This window comes from Typha angustifolia, chromosome 12, assembly GCF_048772165.1.
Source record: "Typha angustifolia cultivar Huaian chromosome 12, ASM4877216v1, whole genome shotgun sequence".
NCBI lineage: Eukaryota > Viridiplantae > Streptophyta > Magnoliopsida > Poales > Typhaceae > Typha > Typha angustifolia.
In genome coordinates this window covers 621,137-643,395 of record NC_133250.1, presented here as the reverse complement: position 1 = coordinate 643,395, position 22,259 = coordinate 621,137, and the positions used below count along the sequence as shown (strand labels likewise).

The following is a 22,259-nucleotide window of genomic DNA, read 5'->3' as shown; positions in this document are numbered from 1 at the left end:
TCTACAAATATAGCGGCGGGTTAGGGGTAGTGGGGGAGGAGTTTAAAGCGAGGGGTCGAAGGGCAGTTTGGGAATTTCCAGAGAGGTTTAGTTTGGGAATTTCGGGTTTATTTCGGAAGCTCCGTAAACGAGGTGACGGATTGGGTAGTTTTCTTTTTCTCCCTTACGCACCTTCAACGTTGACTCGATATTAGGACTTGAACATAAGTGAGTACCAAGTAGTAAGCACTCACTCTCCCGGGTCAATTTTTCGAGTCTCAGTATACCTGGCGTTACATGCTGTAAGCATCCGCTGTTACGTCTTCGAACAGGCAAGATTGACAAAGAAATCTGCTTATTTGACACGTGCGATTTGTCTACGTGGCGAGCCTTGAGGCGAGGAGGAACGGATGAGCGAGTGGTGGAGGCCGTAAGTGGCTGACTGTACTCTCACGTGACTTAGTGGGGCCCGGAGCGTCCGCCTCGGGTCCCGGGCCCACATTTGGAATGGCGGTTGCCTCTTAGTCGAAATGCCCGGATTGCCCTCGGTCTGGAGCGCCTTGAGGGCAGTTTCGTCCTTTCAAGAAAAAAAAGCCGAGCACGATTTTCGCGAGTAACGCTTGCCGCCCTCGCCGGTGCGAACCTCTCGTTGGGAAGGGAAAACTGCGAAAAGGACCCTGCCTTTTGCTATTATTCCGATTATATATATATATATATATATGGGGAAAATAATCGCGATATTTAATGTATTCATGCGAATTAACCCAAGGATTGTGTGGTAATAGATCAACGGGGATCTAAATTTTGTCTTTCTCCTGGACCGAAACCCGAAATACCTCGGTTTCCAAGCCCCAAAACGAAGTTTCCTTCAAAGCAAAAAGATTTGCAAAATTTTCAAGAAGTTAGTGCTATTTATACATTAGAGAAAGTTATTTATAATTTTCTTTGTTTATGTTTAGAATAGATGGACGAGTTTTGCATTTTAGACCCTAGTTATAGAGAGGTATATTTTGGGGTCCTAAGACCAACACAATGCCAAGAGCTATATATTCCTAGGTCGCACGAGAAGCGAGAATATAAAGCAGTTGAACTTGAATTTGACTGGGTCAAAGCATTTCCTGGGTACGAGGAGAGTGACACTATGGGTAACCTCAACGTTTCCAGCCGGACGATCTTCGACGTGGACGGACGGATGTGATCTTGAGATTTCTTTTCCCATGCCTTTGGACGAAATGACCAAACTGCCTTTGGAACGTAGCAGTTGGAGGAGTTTGAAAAAGGAGACAAGTACGAGGGTGTTATCGTACTTTTACTTTGTGATGATGAGTTCCATATCCAAACAAACATTCATGAGGAATTTATTAAAAGCGTACTATATTTTGTTCTAATTATTGTTCATACTCCATTATTTCAATATTTATTAAGATGAGTTGTAAAACTATACTAACTCTCTACTATTATCAAATCAGATTATAGTTTTCTGGGGATAATTAAGTTTTTTTTTTATATATTTAAAGTCCAGTTTTTGGTTGATTAAATGTTGCAATTTTGGTTTGAACTAATAAGAGGTGATTGACTTGATCTGATTTAAATTTTATTTCATCTTCTACTGCATTTATAATCAAGTTGGCTCGCATAATTTGTGCTAATTTATAGTACGAATCACTACACATTTATAAGAAAAGTATAGCGAGATTTCAGAGCATGAAATCTCATGGATGTAAGTCATAAATTCTTGTTCTATTGATCCCATGGATGTAACATATGCCATGGTGAACTCCAAATTTAACCATCTACTCAGAAATTCGATCAAAAGCAGTAGTTTATATCAAACATAATAACTGTAGAAGTTGCCATTGCTATAAAACTGAGTTCTAAGTGTTTCCTCTCCCTGTTAGATCAAATCTACAACTGATGGGAGCACCAAACAGGTTAATACCTACCCTTCTAATGACCTTAACTGATATAAGAAGATACAGTTTGATGGTTCCAACATTTCACTATATAAGTAGAGGTAATTTTGGCATCTGGGGAAGTCAAGTTAGTTAATGCAGGCTCAAGCAAACTGAGGCAGTTTAAGCCACTGAGTCGTTTACAAAATTATCTAGCTGTATCAGGCGTCGCGGTGGTTAATGGCCATGTTTAGGGGGAACTGGATTCTCTTTGAGATTGAGCTTTCTGACCATCTGCTGACTAATTGCTGAGAGGTCCAACTCCAAGGGGCTGACCTCAAAGCAAGCACTTTTGCTTCTCCTGTGGCGACTCGAGATGGATTTCAATCTTTCAGCTTCATTCTTCAGACACTGCCTCTGACCTGTTGGTTTGTGGCAGCCATTAGAGGATCAGCATGAATGATTGACATTTTAAGAGTACTGTAAGTATTCCCAAAACAAGTGATGGAGACATTGACACATGCATTTGTACTACAGAGCATTATACCAGAATAGTTTATCTAAATGATGAAGGAGCTGGAGTAGCAAGCAATTAATAACACATTATTCAGTCTTCTAGACCATAACATGACAGGTCCTAGAGAACATATATGATATGCAAAATTGATGCAGACTCATCACAACTTTCATAATTTTCAATCAACAGGCAAGGTACAAACATGCAAGTATTTGCTAATACCATTTACTTCGAACAACATAGTTTCACTTCATAATATGAATTATCAACTGATGTTGAAAAGTTGACTAGAGTTTCCTTTTTGCACCATATAGCCCCATTCTAATTTAATTGGGGAGGGAGAATATTACCATCATAGTAAGAGAAGAATGAAATCAATCAATGTGTACAAACTTTTTAAGCAGTTAATAAGCTGCAAAAGAAGCTCACACTTACCATCTTTAAATAATTTCTCCTGGTGAAGACTGGCAATCTGCCTCCTTAATTCCTGGTTTTCTACAGATAATGCAGCTCGTAGCTCAAACAGAGAAGCACCCCTTGCTGTCAACTCTGCGACCACATTCTGAATTCATAGACACAGGATTTATTGTAGTCAAGAATTTCAACCTCAAAAATCTATCTTGAAAAGGAAAAACATTCAGTACACAATTACCTGTAATGTGTTAACAGTTCTTTCAAGTTCAGCAATATATTGAAGTTTCCGAACCCTAGATCTTTGTCCTGAACGCCTGCAGAAACATAGATAAGCTATGAAATAGGAACACCAGAATTTATTTTCTACAGCAATGTACACATGTTACAACTTTGTCACTTAACAGCTTTTCCATGCAGGCACGTCAAAATTGTAAACCATCTTGAGTTCAGTACAGTATAAATATAGAAAATAGTCTCTATACAATATAAAATGTTAAGCAAGAAAATGATGGGAGCACTTAAAATTTGTCAAATAAAGCCTTGCAAAATAAAATTCTGCAATTGGATATTTCTTTACATTTGGAATCAACCAAGGCAGAGCTGTCATGACTCATGACCAAGTTGGGGACCTGGATGGTTTACTGATAGATAAAACATGGGCTTAATGATAGATATAACATGGGACTCATGGGAGTTTCAGGATGCAATGCCCCAACAAGGTGCAGTCAGCTATCAGAGAACCCCACATAATAATATAAGATAGATTAATATTCACAGTGCAAGTAGTCAGATTGGTTATGAAAAGTTATGGAATAATATCATACATGATATAATAATAACAGCAACATGTGTGCAAAAATATAAATAGATCAAATTATAAAGTCAAAAAACCAAAAATGATACCACGTAAAGAAAAATAACAGCCAACTAACTAAACAGCATGCAATGCCAGGTTCAAGAAATTTTAGGTGCAAATAGCTTTTCTGGCTGATATGTTGAATCTAGATTTCTAAAGTAATATTCTTATCTATCATTTTCTTCCTTCAGCGGGATAATGCAATAACGAAATTACATTTTTCTTTTACTTTAATTAGATAATATGATGCCCTCTTGCACATTAGATGGATTTCTCGTCAAATGGTCATCATTGTAGCAATGCTCATACTCACCAGATAAACATACTTGGACAGCAACACTGCAATAAGAGCGAGTGTGGCTATATCATAGCCGTGTAATGATAGCATAAGAGAGTCACAGAAATAGACTACAAGGACAATGTACCTTGTAAGAATTGTTTCACCACCATAAACTACTCCATAGAACGCATCAAGTTGAGTTTCTAATATAACATCTTAGAAATGTTCCAGATATTCCATCAAATTCTACATAGCATCTAAGTAATTCTTTCAGATATTCTAATTATTAGCTTTCTAGAACATTAAGTGTACTAGAAAGTAGAAACCAGTGTCTATTCCAGCTATAATGTCAATTATGTTTAAGTCTCTATATGTAACTTCCCCATGTTACAAGTCACAACCGACGTACTGACCAAAATCCTCTATCTATGACAAAGTATGCTCATACACTCATCTTAATAAGATTGTGTACACGTTGTGATGAAACGATATGTCAGTAGGTAAGTAAGCAACTGAACTGCACACTATATTCTCTTGAACAATGTAGAAATCTGAGGTGAAGTATAGCCTACCCACTTGTTCTTCCCTAACTAACCTTCAGATACTTACAAAAGGGTAACAACATAAGAGGAACTAGTTACCTTCTTGAAACCTTCTCTGGGTCACCTTCACTTTGAACATTCTTTATGTCTCCTTTCGAGTTGAGCTCACTAACAGTTGTGCCATTTGTTGCATCCATGATCACATACTGTAATGGATTGCGAGGAACATTTTCCAGAACAGCAGAGACCATTGAACATTCAGAAGCAGTTAATCTATCCTTCTGCCTAGGAGAATTAGGGCCATAAATGCAGCTAGCCTCAAGTCCAGATGCAACTTCACTCTCCCCAGTATTTTCTTCTACTTTATGAAGGTCTTCGTTTGATCCAGAATCACCTTCATCGATAGGGTATATTGGATTAGGGAAACTTGCCAAGGTATCCAAAATGACTTCTGAATCACTAGAAGATCTCCGCAGGGCGATTGCAGCAGGACTTCTATCGGACTCCGACAATAGGTCATCAAACCAAGAGGGTTGCTCATTGAACAAAGAAGGTTGCGAAGGAAATCTGTTGTACTTCGCATGCAATCCGTCATCTCTCTGAGTGATATGAGATGCCAAATCCAGTGGAAGGGGAAGTGAACTCCTTCTCTGCAATGGGCAACGAGGAGGGAGTTGGGCCGGATGGGACATCGCACTAAAACTTAGGATCACCTTTTCTTCTGCTTAATAGATAGACGAAAATCCTACAACTTTCTCTTGCTTCTGTAATAAAACCCGTAATCGTGACCGTGAGAACATTGAACAAGACCCAAAGAAGCTTGGTTGCATTCCAAACAATCGAATTGATGCAAATTCTCAAAAACGAACAAAATGCAAAACATGAACCCATAAGCAGCAGTGCTTAATACTAAACTAACTATAAGTTCCAAAATATGAACAACTTCACAGGGGAAAGAATAGTATACAAATAAATCAACTGCATAAAAAAGAAGACCGTAAGAAAATTTTCACCACATTTACTGTAATGATCTTAAACCCAAAACCCTAAATCCCAGGTGGATCCAAACCCTAGTTTTACCAGCCACCAACCTTCTAAGACTTTCCGCTTGCCAAATCGTTAGAGAGGTAGGCCAACTACTCCCAAACCCGTACCCTGGAAAAATGAACTGCGATCAAATCAAAGTTTCGGGCAGAACTACTCGTGAGATCAACCAAAGAAAGGGGCACGAAGAGCTCAAGAAAGAACCCACATTGCGATTCCGAGGACAAAACCCTAGCACTCCGGGGTTCTAACACGGAGCCAATCGAACAGTAATCTCAATCTGAACCCCAAAAACAACGAAAATCCGCAGAAAAATTCGACAACATACACTCGCAAACAGGAACAAAGGAGGGAAAATAAATCCAGGCGCCATAGTACACTAAAATAAAATAAAAATCAACTTCTCACTAAAAATACAGAGAAAAAGAGAGAGAAAGAGAGAGAGAGAGAGAGATTAAAATTAGGTATCGAAGCCAGTCGATCGATGATGTACAAAATTAAAAGAAAAGATCGGAGATCGAGGAGAAAAGATTTAGAGAGGAAAATGAGACAATGCGGTGATTTTGTTTCCCAAAATTTCTCTAGGCATACCTCCATGTTCAATAGTTTTGGGTGAGTAGGAGAGAGTAGTGAGTTGGGGGGTCTATTTATTGTGTTCGAAGAGGAAGGGTGGAATTATCATATACTTGTCGAGGTGACAAGTACACATGCAAATACTCCTTTTACTTGTATTCCCCACTACGTTTAGTATAGGCTTCGTCTCTTGACACATGCCGGGTCGACCTAACAATTTTAAACCCGTTTAAACTTCGGGTCGGATTTCAGCTTCATGATATTTTCATAGACCCGACCCGACTCAACTCCACCTACTACTGTTGTATATATTTTTATGAGGAAGTTTACAAATGACACCCTACGTTTTATTTATTTTATGATTCACATCTCATTTTTGAGATTTATATAATTCCCCCCCTAAATTTTTTTCATAATATGTCATTCTAATATATAAAATAATTTATAAATACTTAAATTATCCATGTCTTCTTTATAAGAGAAATAGAAAAGAGAAAAATAGTAATGATAGTATTTTAATAATTTGGTAGATATTTATTAGTTAAAATATTACGAGATGTTAAATAAGAATTATAGAGAAAAAATATGATTGAATTATAAAATTGTTAACATATAGGGTGTGATTCGTAAAATACTTAAAGAAAATGATTTAGTGCGAATTCGGCAAAGACAAACTTCTCGTGTCAAATCGACGCCGACTCTAATAAAGCGAATTTTGCGTTTCAAACCTTGTAATGTTAACTATTTTAACTCCGCCTTTCTCCCCCTCTTACCGCTACAACCCCTGAGAATGAATGCTTTGAGCTCAGAGCTCGGTTATTTCTTCTTCCTTTCTCTCGTCGTCATGTTGAGTTCCTCTTCTCCTTTTCTGGAGTTTTATTCACCGTAATGGAGTATTACGTCGAGCTCCACGGCAAGCGCCAAGGATATCGGCTCGAGCATTTGGAGAGGAAGCGCAAGAAGGAGGCCCGCGAAGTCCATGAGAGATCCGAGGTTGCCCAAAAGGTGCGAAATCTTCGCTTTCTTTGTGTCGGAGAAACAAATTTGAGGATTTGATTGAATAATTATTTACGCAGGCTCTTGGTATTGAAGGGAAAATCTCAATTTTTTTAAACTAGAAATCGTTATTTGATATCTACTTATTTTTTATCTGCTTAGGTTCCTTCCAAATTGAATAGATGATTTGTATGATAGCTATTCAATTGTTGATTTCCTTACAGAATGGTTTGGTAATTTGATTAACCGCAAATTCCAACTGTATTCTGGACAAGCAACAGTCAGTTGCTTGACATTTATCTTTAGTGTTTTTTACCTTTTGTTCTTCATTTTATGATTTCATTCAGCAATATTGACAAGATAAACCCAATAATTTTGTTATTTTTGTACTGCAATACTGTGTAAGCAGAGGCGATGAAGTTAGGATTGTCAAATATTTGCAGAAGAGCTACATGGATAACTAAGTGCAGAAGAGCCATTCTGTATATAATGTTACCATTCTGTACAAAAAAAGCTAGTTGAGTTTGTCCTAAATTGTAAGTTTGATATAATCTCTGAACATCTTCCATTCATTTACAGACTTGCTATGCATGAAGAGTCTTCTTCTAGATGGAAAGTTGACGATAATGTTCGCGAAGGAGCTATTCCTGCATATCTAATGGATCTTAATTTTGAGGTTTGATTAGTTTAATGCATCTTATTTTGCAGGTTCTTAGCGACAGTATTAAGCAAAAGAGGAAGGAAAAGGCTGGCAAATGGGAAAAGTCCCTTTACCTGAGGTAAATTTCCTATGCTAATAATATCACCTTTCAAAATGATATAGTGAGCTGCTTATGTTATGTTTGAACAAATGCTTCTCTCTTCCCAGGTGAGGCCTGTTGCTGAAGAAGATATGTTTAAAGTTGTCCAATCTGGTAAACATAAAAGTGAGTTTCTCACTCTCTTGTCGCACTTCTAATTTAGAGGGTTCTTCACTATTTTCTGGAAGACTGGAACTAAAGTAGGGAACTAGCAGGGCTTTTTCTATTTAACTTTCTTCTCTCTTTTTTTCTTGTTTCTGTTCAGCAAAGCAATGGAAGAGAATGGCCATGAAAGCCACATTTGTAGGACCAAGCTTTACAAGAATCGTTCCCATGGGATTGAGATTTACCTAGACCCAGGAATGGCAGGACGCAATGACTACTTTGCAGTAGTAACAGAGTGAAATGAACAGCAGGGAAAGTATCAACCACAGGAATAGCGTGTGGCAACAGGAAGGTCTTTTAGTAGTAGAAGAAGACGAATGGATCAAAACGAAATTTCCCGGAACCAGATGCTTCCAGAATCACAGGTAAACGACTCGAGATGTTTTTGGACTTACGGTATATTGCTCGGAAGATGAGGACACTGGAAATCATCTAAACTTTTGTTTAAAATCCATTGGTTTGGTAGCTTGTTGTTACAAAACGAGAGCAAAGCCAAATCTTGCACGGCTTGTAATGGCCGCACAATTGTCACGCCATTGTGCCTCAATCCTGCGAACCTGCGCATGAGTTGCTATCATTCCAAAAGAGCTGTGGCCTGTGGGACTTATTGCACGCATAAAGACAATCCACTTCTTTGGATACGGCCATTATACTAATTTTTTATTTTTTGGGGTATTAAAGGGGAAAAATTATATATTGGCATTACTATCAATGTTCGTGCATTTTAATTAATAAGAATAAGAAAAATCGGCGAATCATAGACGAGAACGTGGGAACTTTCCCACCGTTGTGTAGGATCTCCTCCTTAGCAGATCCAGAATATTCTGAAACGTTCACCTGAATCACCCAATCATAGCACGCCACGTCACTGAATTCTCCCCGTCGTCGCGAGAACTTTCCCAATAAAAACCGCTTCCCTCGTGCTCCTCCTTCCCTCGTTCTCTCCTCGTTTTCCTCTGAAGCTTTCTCTCTGGTTCACACACGAAACCCTAGGTGTGTAATTCTCTCGAAATGCTCAATCCCGGGATGGACACGAGGCCGACGGCGTCGACCTCCGCCGCGGCGGAGAGCCCCTTCTCCTTCATCTCCAAGGGGTGGCGTGAGGACCTCCGCCTTATCCGTTCCCGCGCAAACTCCTTCAAGAACCTCGCCGACCGGGAGCTGGAGAACTTCCTCAACTCCGCGCCTACGACGCGGCCGCTGGTGGCGAACGCCTCGATCGCGGAGCTCGAGTTCGTGAAGCGGATACAGCCGAAGCTATCCGAGATCCGACGGGCGTACTCGTCGCCGGAATTTAGCCGGAAGGTGATGGAGAAATGGAGCCCCAGGACGGCGATCAGGATCGACTTGTCGGAGATCAGGAAGGCGATCGTTGCGGAGGTGGATGAGTTTGGTGGAGTAAGGAGGAAGGTGACATGGATGGGAAAACAGGAGGACGAGGGGAAGGAATGGGAGTTGATGCGGAGGCTGAAGAAGGGGTTGAAGGAGTTGGAGAAGAAGAGCCAATCGAGTGAGATTCTTGGGAGTTTCAAGAGTAGCGAGTTTGTGGAGAAATTGAAATTGAGCCTGGTAATTAGGGTCATTTTACTTCTCAGTTTGAGCACTAGCATTAAGCATTCTTACATCAATAAATGAATTTTTATATCGCTAGTTAAGATTATTTCATAATCTAGAGGGCCGTACTTATCTGTTATTGCCTTTTTTAATGCAGAGATCAATTTGTAAGGAGCCTCAAGAATCAAAGGTTTGTCACACATTTATCTGAAGATTGTGTCTTCTTCAGAATCCATTTTGCTTAAATATAGTACTAATCAATTTCAACACGGAAGTTTGCTGGTTACACGTGTAAGTTGATCCAATGGTTTCTTCAAGTAATTCCCTAAAATACAAAATTTTGAATTAAGAAAAACTTATAAACTGAAGCTTTTTAATAAAAATATTAAGTGTCCATCTATAGTTGATTCACAATTTTAACTTTGACAATTTTAGAGCTTCAAATCTGTCTATGAAAGACCATAAATGTAGAACATACAAGATTTAAGAACAATCTATCGATTTTATGTTTGTTCACGATGTTATCTAAATATAAGTAATCGTGTTGCATGTTGTTACCTCATCTTTTGCCTTGTTCATTGCTTATATTGAAATGAATGAGACAAGGTATGCATGTCTGTGCGGGAAACTATTTAACCTAAATAAACCATATTGGTAGACAAGGGGCTTGAAACAAAAATCTTGTTTTCCATTTGGCTTCTTTACTGGCATTTATTCTTAGGCAATTGCATATCTGTTTGGATTCTTATCTTCTGGGCCTGTCTTCTTTTCTCATTGCTAAAAACCAATACTTAGCTAGAAGATCTCATTAAAGTTCTTTTATATGAATTCCTAAAATTAAGAGGTGCAATTGTCTGCCAATGTAGTGTGATAGTAATTCTGAAGGTTTTGTCTTTGCTATTCTAGGATATTCCTAAAACTGTGATTGCCCCTTTATCGTAATATTTCCTCTTGTTTGGCCTACTAAATGTAGTGTCTGGTAATATCATTTTTTTTAAAAAAAATTGACTCTAGCTTTTGTGTTCTCTAACTGATTTTCGTAATCTATTGCAGGATGTCCCTCCATTGGATCTGCCTGAACTTCTGGCTTATCTTGTAAAACAGTCTGAGCCATTGTTTGATCAGCTTGGTATTCGACGAGGTATCAAACCAAAATCTGGTTCCTGAATTCAGTTCATGACTCGTTTGGGTGAAAGCTATATAGTTTGTAAATATCTTTGGTTCAGTAATCTGTTCAATGATGTCAGCTGATGGTTAGCTATTGATCATGAAAATCCATATCGTACCCTGTAACCCAGATATTGTATTTCCTCTTGGAGTGATTACAATAGTGGTCTCTGCAGAAAGGTAAGTTAGGGAATATAACCCAAAATTTCAATCAGAATGAGCATGGCCTCTTTTCTCTATAGGAAATATGTAATATAGTGTTGTAGTGATAGATGGTAAGGTCGTAAGGACAAATATTCGCTTAGGAGGTGTATTATGGTCATACTAAGGATGAACTACTAGGTCTTTTATTATCTTATATAAAGGATTTCCACTTTGTACCACCTTGTTGTTCCAAGTTCTTTGTTTAGCAGGATATCTTGATTTCCTCTTTTTTTAACTAGTTGTATTTTCTCTTAATTTGGAATATACAGATCATCACAAGTTTCACTCTGCTTCTCCTCTTTTAAATGCTGTGGAAATATTTGGGTTTCGAGTCATTGCCCACTTCCATGTCTGTCTTTCAATTGCACTTCTCTATCTATGAATTTTGGCTTAGTAGTGCTGTATGTTGTCATGCATCTATTGATTCTATCCTTTTCATTTGCTAAAGATGGTATATTACACGCTTATTGTTACCGAGAAGATAGTCATTCCTGGACTGTGATTAAATTCTTAGTGGGTCTTTCACACTTTTGTTGAAAATGTAGCAATAATACAGGAAATAATGTCTTATACTCAGTTTATGTTTTGTGTAGATTTATGTGACAGATTAGTGGAGGCTCTATGGAGTAGACGCAAAGATCATCTAGTATATCATTCTCTTTCTGCAAGTGAAGCATCTTTACTTGGAAATGAGAACATGACTGATGAACTTGATTTACGAATAGCCAGCGTGCTACAAAGTACAGGGCATCACTATGAAGGTGGCTTTTGGAATGACTATGCAAAGCGTGATAATTTGGATGAGAAAAGGCATTTTGCGATTGTAACTACAGCAAGTCTTCCATGGATGACTGGAACTGCTGTAAATCCATTGTTTCGTGCTGCATATTTGGCTAAATCTGCCAAGCAAGATGTGACATTGGTGGTCCCTTGGCTTTGCAAGTCAGACCAGGAGCTAGTTTATCCCAACAGTACAACTTTCAGTTCTCCAGAAGAGCAGGAAGCTTATATACGAAACTGGCTTGAGGAAAGAGTTGGCTTTAAGGCGGATTTTAAGATATCATTTTATCCTGGAAAGGTAGTCTTTTGATGCACTATCTCATGCTAAATTTAGGTTGTGGCCACAATATACTTTGACACAGTATGCTTTCACGACAGTTCTCAAAAGAAAGGAGAAGCATCATTCCTGCTGGGGACACCTCTGAATTTATTTCCTCAAAGGAAGCTGATATTGCCATATTGGAAGAACCAGAACACCTAAACTGGTACCATCATGGAAAGCGATGGACAGACAAATTCAATCACGTAGTAGGTGTTGTTCACACAAATTACTTGGAGTACATCAAAAGAGAGAAGTATGGGGCAATCCAAGCTTTTCTTGTCAAGCATATCAATAACTTGGTCACAAGAGCACATTGCCACAAGGTACTATTCTGATCCTTTAATGGTCCTACAGTAGACTTGATTTATTCTTGGTATGGTGGTGTCATGGTTACCTTCCTTGGGGACCGTCCTAGGAGAAAATTCATTAGCTTTTTCTGTGTCTTTTAACTCACTAATTTCTTGCAGGTCTTGCGTCTTTCTGCAGCAACTCAAGATCTACCTAAATCTGTCATTTGCAACGTTCATGGTGTGAATCCGAAGTTTCTCAAGGTTGGTGAGAAAATAGCAGCTGAAAGGGAGTGTGGTCAGCAGGCATTCCCCAAAGGAGCATATTTTTTGGGGAAGATGGTCTGGGCAAAAGGATACAGAGAACTAATAGATTTGCTAGCAAAACACAAAAGTGATCTGGAAGGATTCAAGTTAGACGTATATGGGAATGGCGAGGATTCACACGAAGTCCAGTCTGCTGCCAAGAAGTTGAATTTAAATCTTAATTTCCTTAAGGGAAGGGATCATGCAGATGATTCACTTCATGGGTAAGAATCAAAATCCATCCTTATCATGTTTTTCTTCGATTTGTGGGTGCTATTATTTATTTATTATTTATTTCTATAGGTACAAGGTTTTCGTAAATCCAAGTGTTAGCGATGTCCTGTGCACAGCAACAGCTGAGGCTCTTGCAATGGGGAAGTTTGTTATTTGTGCAGATCACCCATCAAATGATTTCTTTAAGGCATTTCCAAACTGCTTGACATACAAAACACCAGAGGGCTTTGTCGCAAGAGTGAAAGAGGCATTGGCCAGTGAGCCCCAACCTCTCACTCCAGAGCAAAGATATAACTTATCATGGGAGGCAGCTACCCAGAGATTTATGGAGTACTCAGAGCTTGACAAGGTTTTGAGTAGTCACAATAGTAAGCCCAGGGAAGATGGCTGGCAAAGCAACAAACTTAAATTAATCTCATTACCTAATGCGTCAGATGTCCTGGATGGGGGATTGGCATTTGCTCATTACTGTTTCACAGGTAATGAGATCCTAAGGTTGGCTACGGGAGCAATACCCGGTACACGAGTTTATGACAAGCAACATTGTAGGGATTTGCATCTCTTGCCTCCTCAGGTACAGAGTCCTGTATATGGCTGGTAGGACGAACCTGACATGGTAAATGTATTGCCTTGTAAATTATTATAAGAAGTCAAATTATAACGTTTCCTTAGCCATGTGAATGATGGCATAATCATCAGTCTCCTTCCATCCTGTGGTCACTTTCCTCCATAGACTTAGCAAGTTGACTGGTGGAGAAAAATCTCGTGGAAACCAGTCCATTCTTTTCTGTTGTATTTATAATCTCTATAGTTATACTGATACGCCTGATTTGTAGCTCTAAAGCAAACACTTCAGGGCTGTAAACAGGTTAATGTAGTCATTTGACTGCCAAAGTGCCAATCAACTTAGGTGAAACTGTGAAAGTGATGATAGGTCGACCTATGATTGAACTTTGGAAGTGTGTGGCTCGTACCTGGCTAATTCACTAGTTGTAGTTTGACTGATCAAATATTCCCTGTACAGCATAAAGTTTGCTTAAGCATTGGTTGTTGTTTTATTTTTTCCTTTCTTCTGATTCTTGGCGTATCTGTCTTAGAAATACAATCTGTGGATTTAAGCAAATATTGAATTGTTTTGAGAGACTTTATTGTACCAGTTTGATGTAAAAATCAAGATACAAGTACGGTGTGGTCCTTGGTTTTGTTGTTACTATTTGTTGTCTCTGCTTTTAGTGAGATGGCTTATTAGCTCAAAAGGCAGAAACACCTATGAAATATTTTCCATGTTTAAAGAACACCAGTACTTAGAGCAACTCAATACTTCATTTTATTTTTCTCAATTACTCAATGCTAAGATGGTGTCTTATTAGCGCAAAAAGTGGCTCTATTTGTCATTGTCTCAGTAATATAGCAAACTATTGGAAACTAGACATTGGAATCATCTTTGTGGACAAGAACGTTGCCTGTTATTATTCGTTACCTCTTTTGCTACAGTCTTGAAAGAAAAAAGTTAAAGCTGGAAAATGAACAAAAGTCTATCTATCTCGTTTGTTTTGTACCCTTTTTGTTGCATTTGTCTGTAGGTTTCTGACACATCTTTGGACCTGTTATGCTGGAGAAGGTTAGCTCTCTCTTTTATGTTTTTATTTATTTATTTTTGGGTAAGAAGATGGTTAGTTCTTGGTGAAGCAATAAATAACCATACCTCATTATTTTTGTGGAGACTATTCTATTGGACCTTATGCTATCTGTCATTTTTAGCACAAATTGAAACATATGGAACATTTTAGTCATCGCCTCTTTGGATTCTTTTATTCATTGTCGAGTCCTAGTCACCTAGCTTCCATTCACCTCAGAAATAATTTTTTGTCTTATTCTAGAATACAAAATTTTTATTTTAGAATAATAGCTAAATATTATAATAATCTATTCTAAATATAAGTACTATTAATTAAAATTATATTTTATATCACGCACTAATTCAATTATTAATTTACCACTAAAATCTATCCCGTCAATCTACTTTATATCAAATCAAAGAGTATTTATAATAATTTTATAAAAAGTAAAATATTTTGTTTTTTCTTTTTATTTTATATCACAAGATAATTATTATATTCTTATTTTAAAATACAAAAACCAATTATTCTAGAATTAAACTTTAGAATAAAGTTAACGAGTTCATAGATGATAGGAGTGTGTCCCTAGTGTAGCCTTCATGGAGTCTTACTATAAATTCCAATACAGTGCCCTGTTGCTTTTGACTGATGGTAAAGAAGCAACCTTCTAAAGTATCACCTCTACCTCCCTTATTCCAGAGCATAATTGCCAGCTCTAGTGCTTAACCATGATTAGCCATGAGTCTTACTCTACAAATCATCTCTTCTCTACCCTAAACCAACTTAAGGCCTAGTAATCGTTCTTGTCAAATTGACGGCGGGGAGACGAAGGAAGAAGATAGAAAAAAAAAAGGAACTATAGTCTTGAGTTGGACTTAAAACTTTATTACATAACGTGTCACAATGAGACATTTATTCTTTATCCCATTTAAGGTTCTAGTGGGTCACAGCTCAATATCCACCTCTCAAATGCTCACCTTTACACCACTCTCTGCACTTATCATTCCAGATTAACAACAGTAGCTGGTGAGAGGTGGAAGGAGGCAATATCATGTCCACATTCATCTGTGACGAAAGAAAATGCCCTTTACTTTTATCTCCTTATCAACGTATCATATTGACATATTCTGATTGCCTTTTATACGAAGTAAGTTATCGAGTTTTGCTAGAGCTAGCCATATTATTTATCCAATATCAAACTTAGATTCTGTGGATATATGACTCGAGAAGAACAAATAATTCAGTAATCTAGACTAATCCAACCAAAATAATCTCATTAAAGTAACTTGTCATGTATACTGTATTAGTGTATCCTCATTAGTATTAGGGATAATCTTTGCATTATTATGTCATGAAGACCTTCTTCTTTTTTTTAATCCACTATACTAATGACCACTTCCGCATCATTTCCCGGCTTAGCAACGGTTTTCTGGGCCGGCTCGGAATTCTTGAACCGGCCGAGCCGGGCCAGCTCCTCGACCGAATCGGCGATCTCCTTGGTCCGCACCACCAACTCGGCGAGGAGCGACGCGACCATCGCGGCGCTTATGACCTCGCGGGGCGCCACGTCATCCAGCAAGGCGCTCCTAAGATTCGCTGCGGCGAGTAGGGCTTCCGACACGTGGCGGTCTGCAGAGGACGGCGCGGTCGTGGTCCGGATCGCCGAGGCGAGCTCTCTAAGTGCCTTAGCGGACTCGGAGCTCATCTCCATGCATGCGGATTGGATCTTTAAACGGAGCTCCGAATTAGATGCGGTCCACTGCAGGTAGTCACGCTTTTAAGTCTTAAAGTAAATTATGCAATTAGAGCCCCAAAAGAAAAGGTAATTGCTTATACGTACCTGAGATTTAGGAACTGCGGTGATGTAAGAAGTGAGAGCATCCATGGACGAAGCACATTGGCGAGTTAGACCTCCGAGATTTTGATATTGCTCCCAGGGATGTCGGAATCCAAATTGACCATGACCCGGTTCCCATTTCGCAAAATTACACTGCAAATTTGCCAACATTCCTATATCTATGTAAAATTTAGGAAAATACAGGGCGTAAAACGTAAAATCTCCACCCATTCTCGTCCAACAACTTACGTAAGCAGCATATTCTTGCGTACTTTAGATCCAGATTAATATATTATAAATTAAAATATAAACTTACCAAAGAGTCCTCCGTACCCTTTGAATTGAGGATGCTCTTATAGACTTGGAGAAACGACTTGTCTTCCAAATTCTCACACCTTGCCTTCTCCCCAAAGCATTCAGCTTCCAAGCCTACATCAATTAGTCTCTAAGAAGAAGAAGAAGAAGAAGAAGAAGAAGAAGACGAAGAAAAATCTCTATATCAATCAGGTGGGCAGGCAAGGAGTCTCATGCACTGGCATGGGACGCCATTTTTGTTTTCTTTCGAGGTACCTTCGAGGAAGGTTGCGAGGTTTTCCAAGTTATTGGCCACCAACTTATGGAGATCGTCTCCAGCCCACACAGGGAAGACGAAGATTGAGGTGCAGAGGCAAGTAGCCACGCCGACAGCAATGGTGGAAACCCTTTGCCGAGCTAACTGCATCAGTTCATCGACTCGAAAGCTCGACACTGCCACAAAGCTAAACGTGAGAATAAATATCATCACGCCGTAGTCGTATCTTGCTTTGATCTCCGGTATGAATCGCGAGAACGTCGCTGCTGTAGCTGCAAATGATCGTATATAGTTTTATGTACACTACTATCTATATATACATATACATGTAGTTGAAGAAATTAATAGAAGAAACTTAGCTATAATTAATATTTACGTACCTAGTAGGAATACAAAGAGGGTAAGAAGTACTGGTTCTCCTCTCCCACCGCATAAGATTGCTACTTGATGAGCTCCAATGCCAAGTGAACCAGCTATAAGAGTTGCGAAAGCTCTATTTAACCCTTTGTTTAGTGTTCCACCTAATCATCAAAAGAAATATATTAATGCATCAACATGCATGTATATATATATATTTACATACGTAGGTGTGTACGTACCGACGGTGTATTCCATGACGACGACGACGGTGAGCACGGCCCACATGGCGGATACGCCGAAGCCGTCGAAGAGAGGAGTGATGTAGTAGAACATGGAGACTAATGTGAGTGCAAGTCCAACCTTGAAGGAGTGAGCTATTCTCCTGGGATCATCTCGCCCTATACTCTTCACCTTGTTGAAGAATCCAAACAAGCTCTCCTTTAGCTTTTGAAGCAATACTGGAGAGAAGCCATTACGCTTCTGAGCAAGATTAATATTGTTGTTTCCTAGTACTTCTCTACCACCACCACCACCACCTTCCATATTAATTGGAGATGAGGTATTATTTAATTTTTTTTTTTTTTTTTGTAGTAGAGAATCTTGAAGGAGAGAGGGGAGGGAAGAGGGATATATATAAGAGGAGAATAAGATAGACTGGATAAGTCACGTGGAATAGGAATAGAATAGTAAAGGACAAAGGGCATTGGGACAACACTAAATGGCTTGCCAGGTGAGGACTAGAACATTTATTCCAACTTGGGCACAAACAATTAATTAATTAGTTAGTTAATTAACAGCTGTGTCTAATTGTTTGGTGGATCTTCTGGGGATTTGGATGAGAAGTACTCCAAACATTCCTCAAAATAAATCACTGCAGAAGGAGACAGGTTAAAACTCTTCTTACCAGGATCCATGTCCTTTTTATACTAATTAACTCAAGTAATAGCTACCTTCCAAACTTTGAAAGAAAAAAAACCTAACAGATATTGAATTGCAAAAGTGAAAAAGAAAAGATAACATATGGGTCAAGCTCTATCCCTTGAGAATTATTGTAACCTGGATTTGATCATGCTTTAGAACAAGGTTTCCAACTTTATTAAAGTGCAAATCTTGATGCTCAACTTGGTACCTTCTTCCATTCTTGGTCATTAAAGGAGGGAAGCCCTTCAATCGCGGATCAAAATCCCACTCCAATTCTTGGCCCCAAAAAGAAAAAAAGGGGGAAAAAAAAAGAAGAAAAAAAAAATTCACTTGCTTTTAATGGGATAAGTACTGTTAAATGCTGCACAAGTTGGGGTTGGCATTTCCCCAAACACTTCTATCCCCTGCTTTAGTTGTATATATTCCTTGTTCAGCTGTTCTCCTCTCCCATCCAATGCCCTTTGATGCCATTTGGTCATCTAATTTATCCAAGCACCCAAACTGATTTGATATTTGGTCACCTGGCACTTGCAGAGATGCAAGCAGTAGCTTTGGCTAAACAAAGAATAAAAGAATATATGCTCATGAGATTGCATGCATTAACGTAGTACTCTTATTCTTGCAGGCGAATAATATCTTCTCAAAAGAATATGACCATAAGTTAAAAAGCCTTCTTCTCAGACTGTTCATGTGATAATCACCATATATGTTTACCTTTTATTATTAGTCTGCTTAACCAACGGTTACTATATAGATGAGCTAAATTAACTATATAAACATAATGATCGTAACTTGATAATCAAGGAAGTATTTTAATGATAATATTCTTTTGTTAAATTAAACTCATAATGTTTTTGAAGCAATACAAGTCCAAATCATGAGTCCAAATTATATATATATATATAATAAATTGTAGAGTATCTTGAATAAATATCCTTAAATTCAAATTGAAGGTTTCAAACACTAGAGAACGTACAATTGTAGTTCCTCCAAAAATGTTAAGATGAGGACTTGAATAAGGATGTCCATCCCCTTTATATGGAAATGGAATGGAACCACATCCTTACCTTGTTAAATATATGCTTTCAAAGCATCACAAAGGACTTTAAACTAGCTCGCCATGATACCTCCACTTGTTTAACCATATTAAATCCATTAGTTAAATGACTAAACATTTTGTTAATTAAGAAAAGAAGGAAAAAGTACATGTCATAGCTGATGTTTTGATAAAAGATAGTGCTCTTTTAATTTTTAAAGAGAAATTGATGAACAAATGTACAACATTCAATGGAGAGATTTCATTCTTAAAATTAGAATATAGAAAACGATCCAGTAGGTGGCCAGATTAGGGTTGGCAACTAAATTAGTAATTTTAATATTTTAGCAGTCCAGTTTTTTTAGAAACAACTAAAAAATATAACCTTCACTGTCATAGATAATTTATTTATTTTACAAGTCCCTTTAATCGTCTGACTTAATCTTGATTAATTAGGATACCTAATTGGTACTCTCCGTACACAGAACACTTTCCCAACAATGGATTAGTTAATTCGTCATACTTGTAAAAAGAGCTAGTTATAACTCTCAATTTTAACATAAATACATACGTTTAATATTTCTTTAAATAAAAAGCAAATTAAATGTCGTCTACCGGCTCATGGAACAAGAATTTGATTGACTAAGTTCTCGATTCTTCATGAACACTTCTCTTTATCGAAGCCAAATTACAATCTAAAAGAACCGTCAGTATTGATCTTAATCCACCTCAACGGTGGTAGACCGGCGAGAATTGATGCTTCTCTCTTCCGAGATTTTTCACTAGAATTTTCTTTGGAGTTTCTCTGCTTCCAGATAGCCCAAGTGGCTATCTAGATTAAGTTGTTAACAAGTGGGGACAAATTAAGTTGTTAGCAAGTGGAGACACAGAAAAGCACAAAAGATTGCATAGATTTTGCTTGGAAAAGTCTCCAAAAGATAAATAAAAGGTAGCGTTAGGTAGGAGGGGGACAGATTAATGGATGGTCTAAGTCAGAAATTATATTATGTAAGCCAAATTTAATTAATTGCATGTCGTTATGCCTACTTAGCAAATACCCACCTAATATTTTGGGCTTCTTTTTAGGTTTTCTAAGAAGTGAGAATTTAATCATTCTCTATTCAATCATCTTGAACACCCCTGTTTTATTAAAAGAATATCATATAATTGGTTTTAAATGCTCTGATGATTGAGAAGGTGAGAGGAAAATAATTATTTGGTATATTTTTTAATCTATACTGTCACAAAAAGATATATAAGCACTCAAGTGGAGTTTATATATGACTAACCCAAATAGTACTAAAATAAAGGGTACATTCAATATAGCCATAATATAAGGGAGTAATTCTAAAATCTCTACCCCTTATTTCTTTTTGATATTTGCAAATTAATCTAATAGAATAATATCACTCAACAAAATATAGAATATTATATTACTTTGAAAAATAAAAAAATTTAATACTTAAAATACATCTTATTTGATCTTGAAGAATAGTTCCCTTTCTACTTTTCCAATAGATAATGAGATTATTTTGGATCTACAGTTAATTTAATTTAACTTATTTATATAGCAATCGATTTGTTACCAAAATTAATGCCCTCGTATTTTTGAGATATTAAAAGTAAAATGTAGGGTGTTTTAAATAAATTTTCTTATTTGTTAAGATCATATTGGGCTTTGGGCTTGGGCCCTATTTCGGATTATCCTTTCGATTTCTAGTCGGAGATCCAATAAGAAGTCAACGACGGGTCATATTTGGGCCCATAGAATCGAATTGAGGCTCGGCCCAAGCCCTAACCATAAGCTATTAGCCTTGAAAAGGGTTTCTTAGACATGATCATCGGGTGGTTTAGATCTGGCTTTTCGAGCCAACTGAACTTAAATATTTGTTCACGGTTTAACCCATCAATCACTCGGGCAAGGTCGAGTTCGAGCCGGGCTAGATTATTCTAGCCCGTTACTGCCACTAGCCCATTAGATATTGGGGTTGAGTTGGGTATAACGAGTCTAACATAATGTGTAAATATAAAAAATATTATGTCTTATTAGGTTAAGTTTAATGGGCTTATACAAAGGCATTTTAATTATCTATCATGGGAATATATTTACATATTGATATATAGTTTACTAAATATTAATTTGAGACTAAAAAAATTAGTTGGGCCATAGATGAGAGTAATAGATTAGGTTTTCGAGCCGAGCTGGGTGAGCAAAGGCTTAACCTATGCCGCCCACTACCATCTAAAGCTCAGGTCGAGCTGGGCTTAGCTCGATTAAGACTAGGAGAGTTCGATCCGAATTTAGGCAGGTCGAGCTTAATGATTATGTCTCGACTTTCTTCTTTTTCTCCATTTGGTGGCCAAATTAGGGTTTTGATAGGGGCACAAAAAGTTGTACAAGCTTGTTTTCTTTCATTAGATTTGGAAGTATTCTTATTATGTTGAAGTTTAAATTTAAATCAAATCTAACTTCTTCTTTTTTCTTCTTCTTTAATGGTATTTACTTCTTGTTGCTAAAATTGTTTCTTATTTTGATTCACAAAATTTTTCATGCTGTATAAAGATTTGAATTCTGACAAAAGTTGGTAAAACTTTGTGCTTGACCATGTTCTTGTAGGCTCATAGAAAGAGAGGAAGTGTTAAAATTCAACATATAAATATTACCATTTTCTAAGAGTTTATAATAGCAGTAGTAGTACAAACATCAATCAAAACAACCATCACCAGGTGTCTCTCTCAATGCTTCATCAGCCTTTCATTAGGTCTCAGCCAATCATTCATAATGGCACAAACATCAGATTGCAGATTGGCAGGCAATTTGATGTCATTAACTGTTCACATATCACTAACTTTTCCACTCACCCATTGGTAGTAGTACATTCTTCACCAATCATAGAGTTGTATCTGAAAAGCTATCTTCTTACTGTCCCTGAATCTTCAAACAATAACGGCAGCTATCATGAAGTGTTTCAGAAGAAGAGAAAAACCATTGCATTATAAACG

General features: G+C 37.7%; 3 protein-coding genes across 4 annotated transcripts; 1 reads left to right on the top strand and 2 right to left on the bottom strand.

Annotated features, from left to right (window-relative positions):
- Window positions 1-1,783: 1,783 nt before the first annotated feature.
- Window positions 1,784-6,163, bottom strand: LOC140771833 (uncharacterized protein At4g06598). Of its 2 annotated transcripts, none has more exons than XM_073113591.1 (5): window positions 6,116-6,163; window positions 4,580-5,244; window positions 3,041-3,116; window positions 2,824-2,950; window positions 1,784-2,293 (listed from the first exon to the last, which is right to left on the bottom strand). In XM_073113591.1, exons 2-5 carry the CDS (start codon window positions 5,170-5,172, stop codon window positions 2,109-2,111), a joined length of 981 nt encoding a protein of 326 aa, XP_072969692.1. In that variant the 5' UTR covers window positions 5,173-5,244; window positions 6,116-6,163; the 3' UTR covers window positions 1,784-2,108. The 2 variants fall into 2 exon arrangements, with proteins under 2 accessions (XP_072969692.1, XP_072969693.1); XM_073113592.1 differs by lacking the exon at window positions 6,116-6,163 and adding an exon at window positions 5,572-6,109.
- Window positions 6,164-8,843: 2,680 nt separating this feature from the next.
- Window positions 8,844-13,866, top strand: LOC140771832 (digalactosyldiacylglycerol synthase 1, chloroplastic-like). Its single transcript, XM_073113590.1, has 7 exons — window positions 8,844-9,627; window positions 9,770-9,802; window positions 10,666-10,753; window positions 11,577-12,061; window positions 12,142-12,408; window positions 12,553-12,902; window positions 12,982-13,866. Exons 1-7 carry the CDS (start codon window positions 9,070-9,072, stop codon window positions 13,511-13,513), a joined length of 2,313 nt encoding a protein of 770 aa, XP_072969691.1. The 5' UTR covers window positions 8,844-9,069; the 3' UTR covers window positions 13,514-13,866.
- A 2,037-nt stretch (window positions 13,867-15,903) lies between these two features.
- On the bottom strand, window positions 15,904-17,842 carry LOC140771974 (aluminum-activated malate transporter 1-like). Its single transcript, XM_073113829.1, has 6 exons — window positions 17,539-17,842; window positions 17,320-17,460; window positions 16,939-17,211; window positions 16,685-16,797; window positions 16,372-16,521; window positions 15,904-16,290 (listed from the first exon to the last, which is right to left on the bottom strand). Exons 1-6 carry the CDS (start codon window positions 17,840-17,842, stop codon window positions 15,904-15,906), a joined length of 1,368 nt encoding a protein of 455 aa, XP_072969930.1.
- Window positions 17,843-22,259: the final 4,417 nt, after the last annotated feature.

What these genes read in the sequence shown, in the direction of transcription:
- LOC140771832 (XM_073113590.1), top strand. Translation starts at nt 9,070, where the DNA reads ATGCTCAATCCCGGGATGGACACGAGGCCGACGGCGTCGACCTCCGCC. An exon ending in TCAGCTTGGTATTCGACGAG is followed by an intron (nt 10,754 to 11,576) that starts GTATCAAACCAA and finishes TGTTTTGTGTAG; the next exon opens with ATTTATGTGACAGATTAGTG. An exon ending in TATCATTTTATCCTGGAAAG is followed by an intron (nt 12,062 to 12,141) that starts GTAGTCTTTTGA and finishes CTTTCACGACAG; the next exon opens with TTCTCAAAAGAAAGGAGAAG.
- LOC140771974 (XM_073113829.1), bottom strand. Translation starts at nt 17,842, where the DNA reads ATGGAAGGTGGTGGTGGTGGTGGTAGAGAAGTACTAGGAAACAACAAT. An exon ending in CGTCATGGAATACACCGTCG is followed by an intron (nt 17,461 to 17,538) that starts GTACGTACACAC and finishes TTTGATGATTAG; the next exon opens with GTGGAACACTAAACAAAGGG. An exon ending in CCGCAGTTCCTAAATCTCAG is followed by an intron (nt 16,291 to 16,371) that starts GTACGTATAAGC and finishes GACTACCTGCAG; the next exon opens with TGGACCGCATCTAATTCGGA.
- LOC140771833 (XM_073113591.1), bottom strand. Translation starts at nt 5,172, where the DNA reads ATGTCCCATCCGGCCCAACTCCCTCCTCGTTGCCCATTGCAGAGAAGG. An exon ending in GAACTGTTAACACATTACAG is followed by an intron (nt 2,951 to 3,040) that starts GTAATTGTGTAC and finishes CTATGAATTCAG; the next exon opens with AATGTGGTCGCAGAGTTGAC. An exon ending in GGAGAAATTATTTAAAGATG is followed by an intron (nt 2,294 to 2,823) that starts GTAAGTGTGAGC and finishes ACAAACCAACAG; the next exon opens with GTCAGAGGCAGTGTCTGAAG.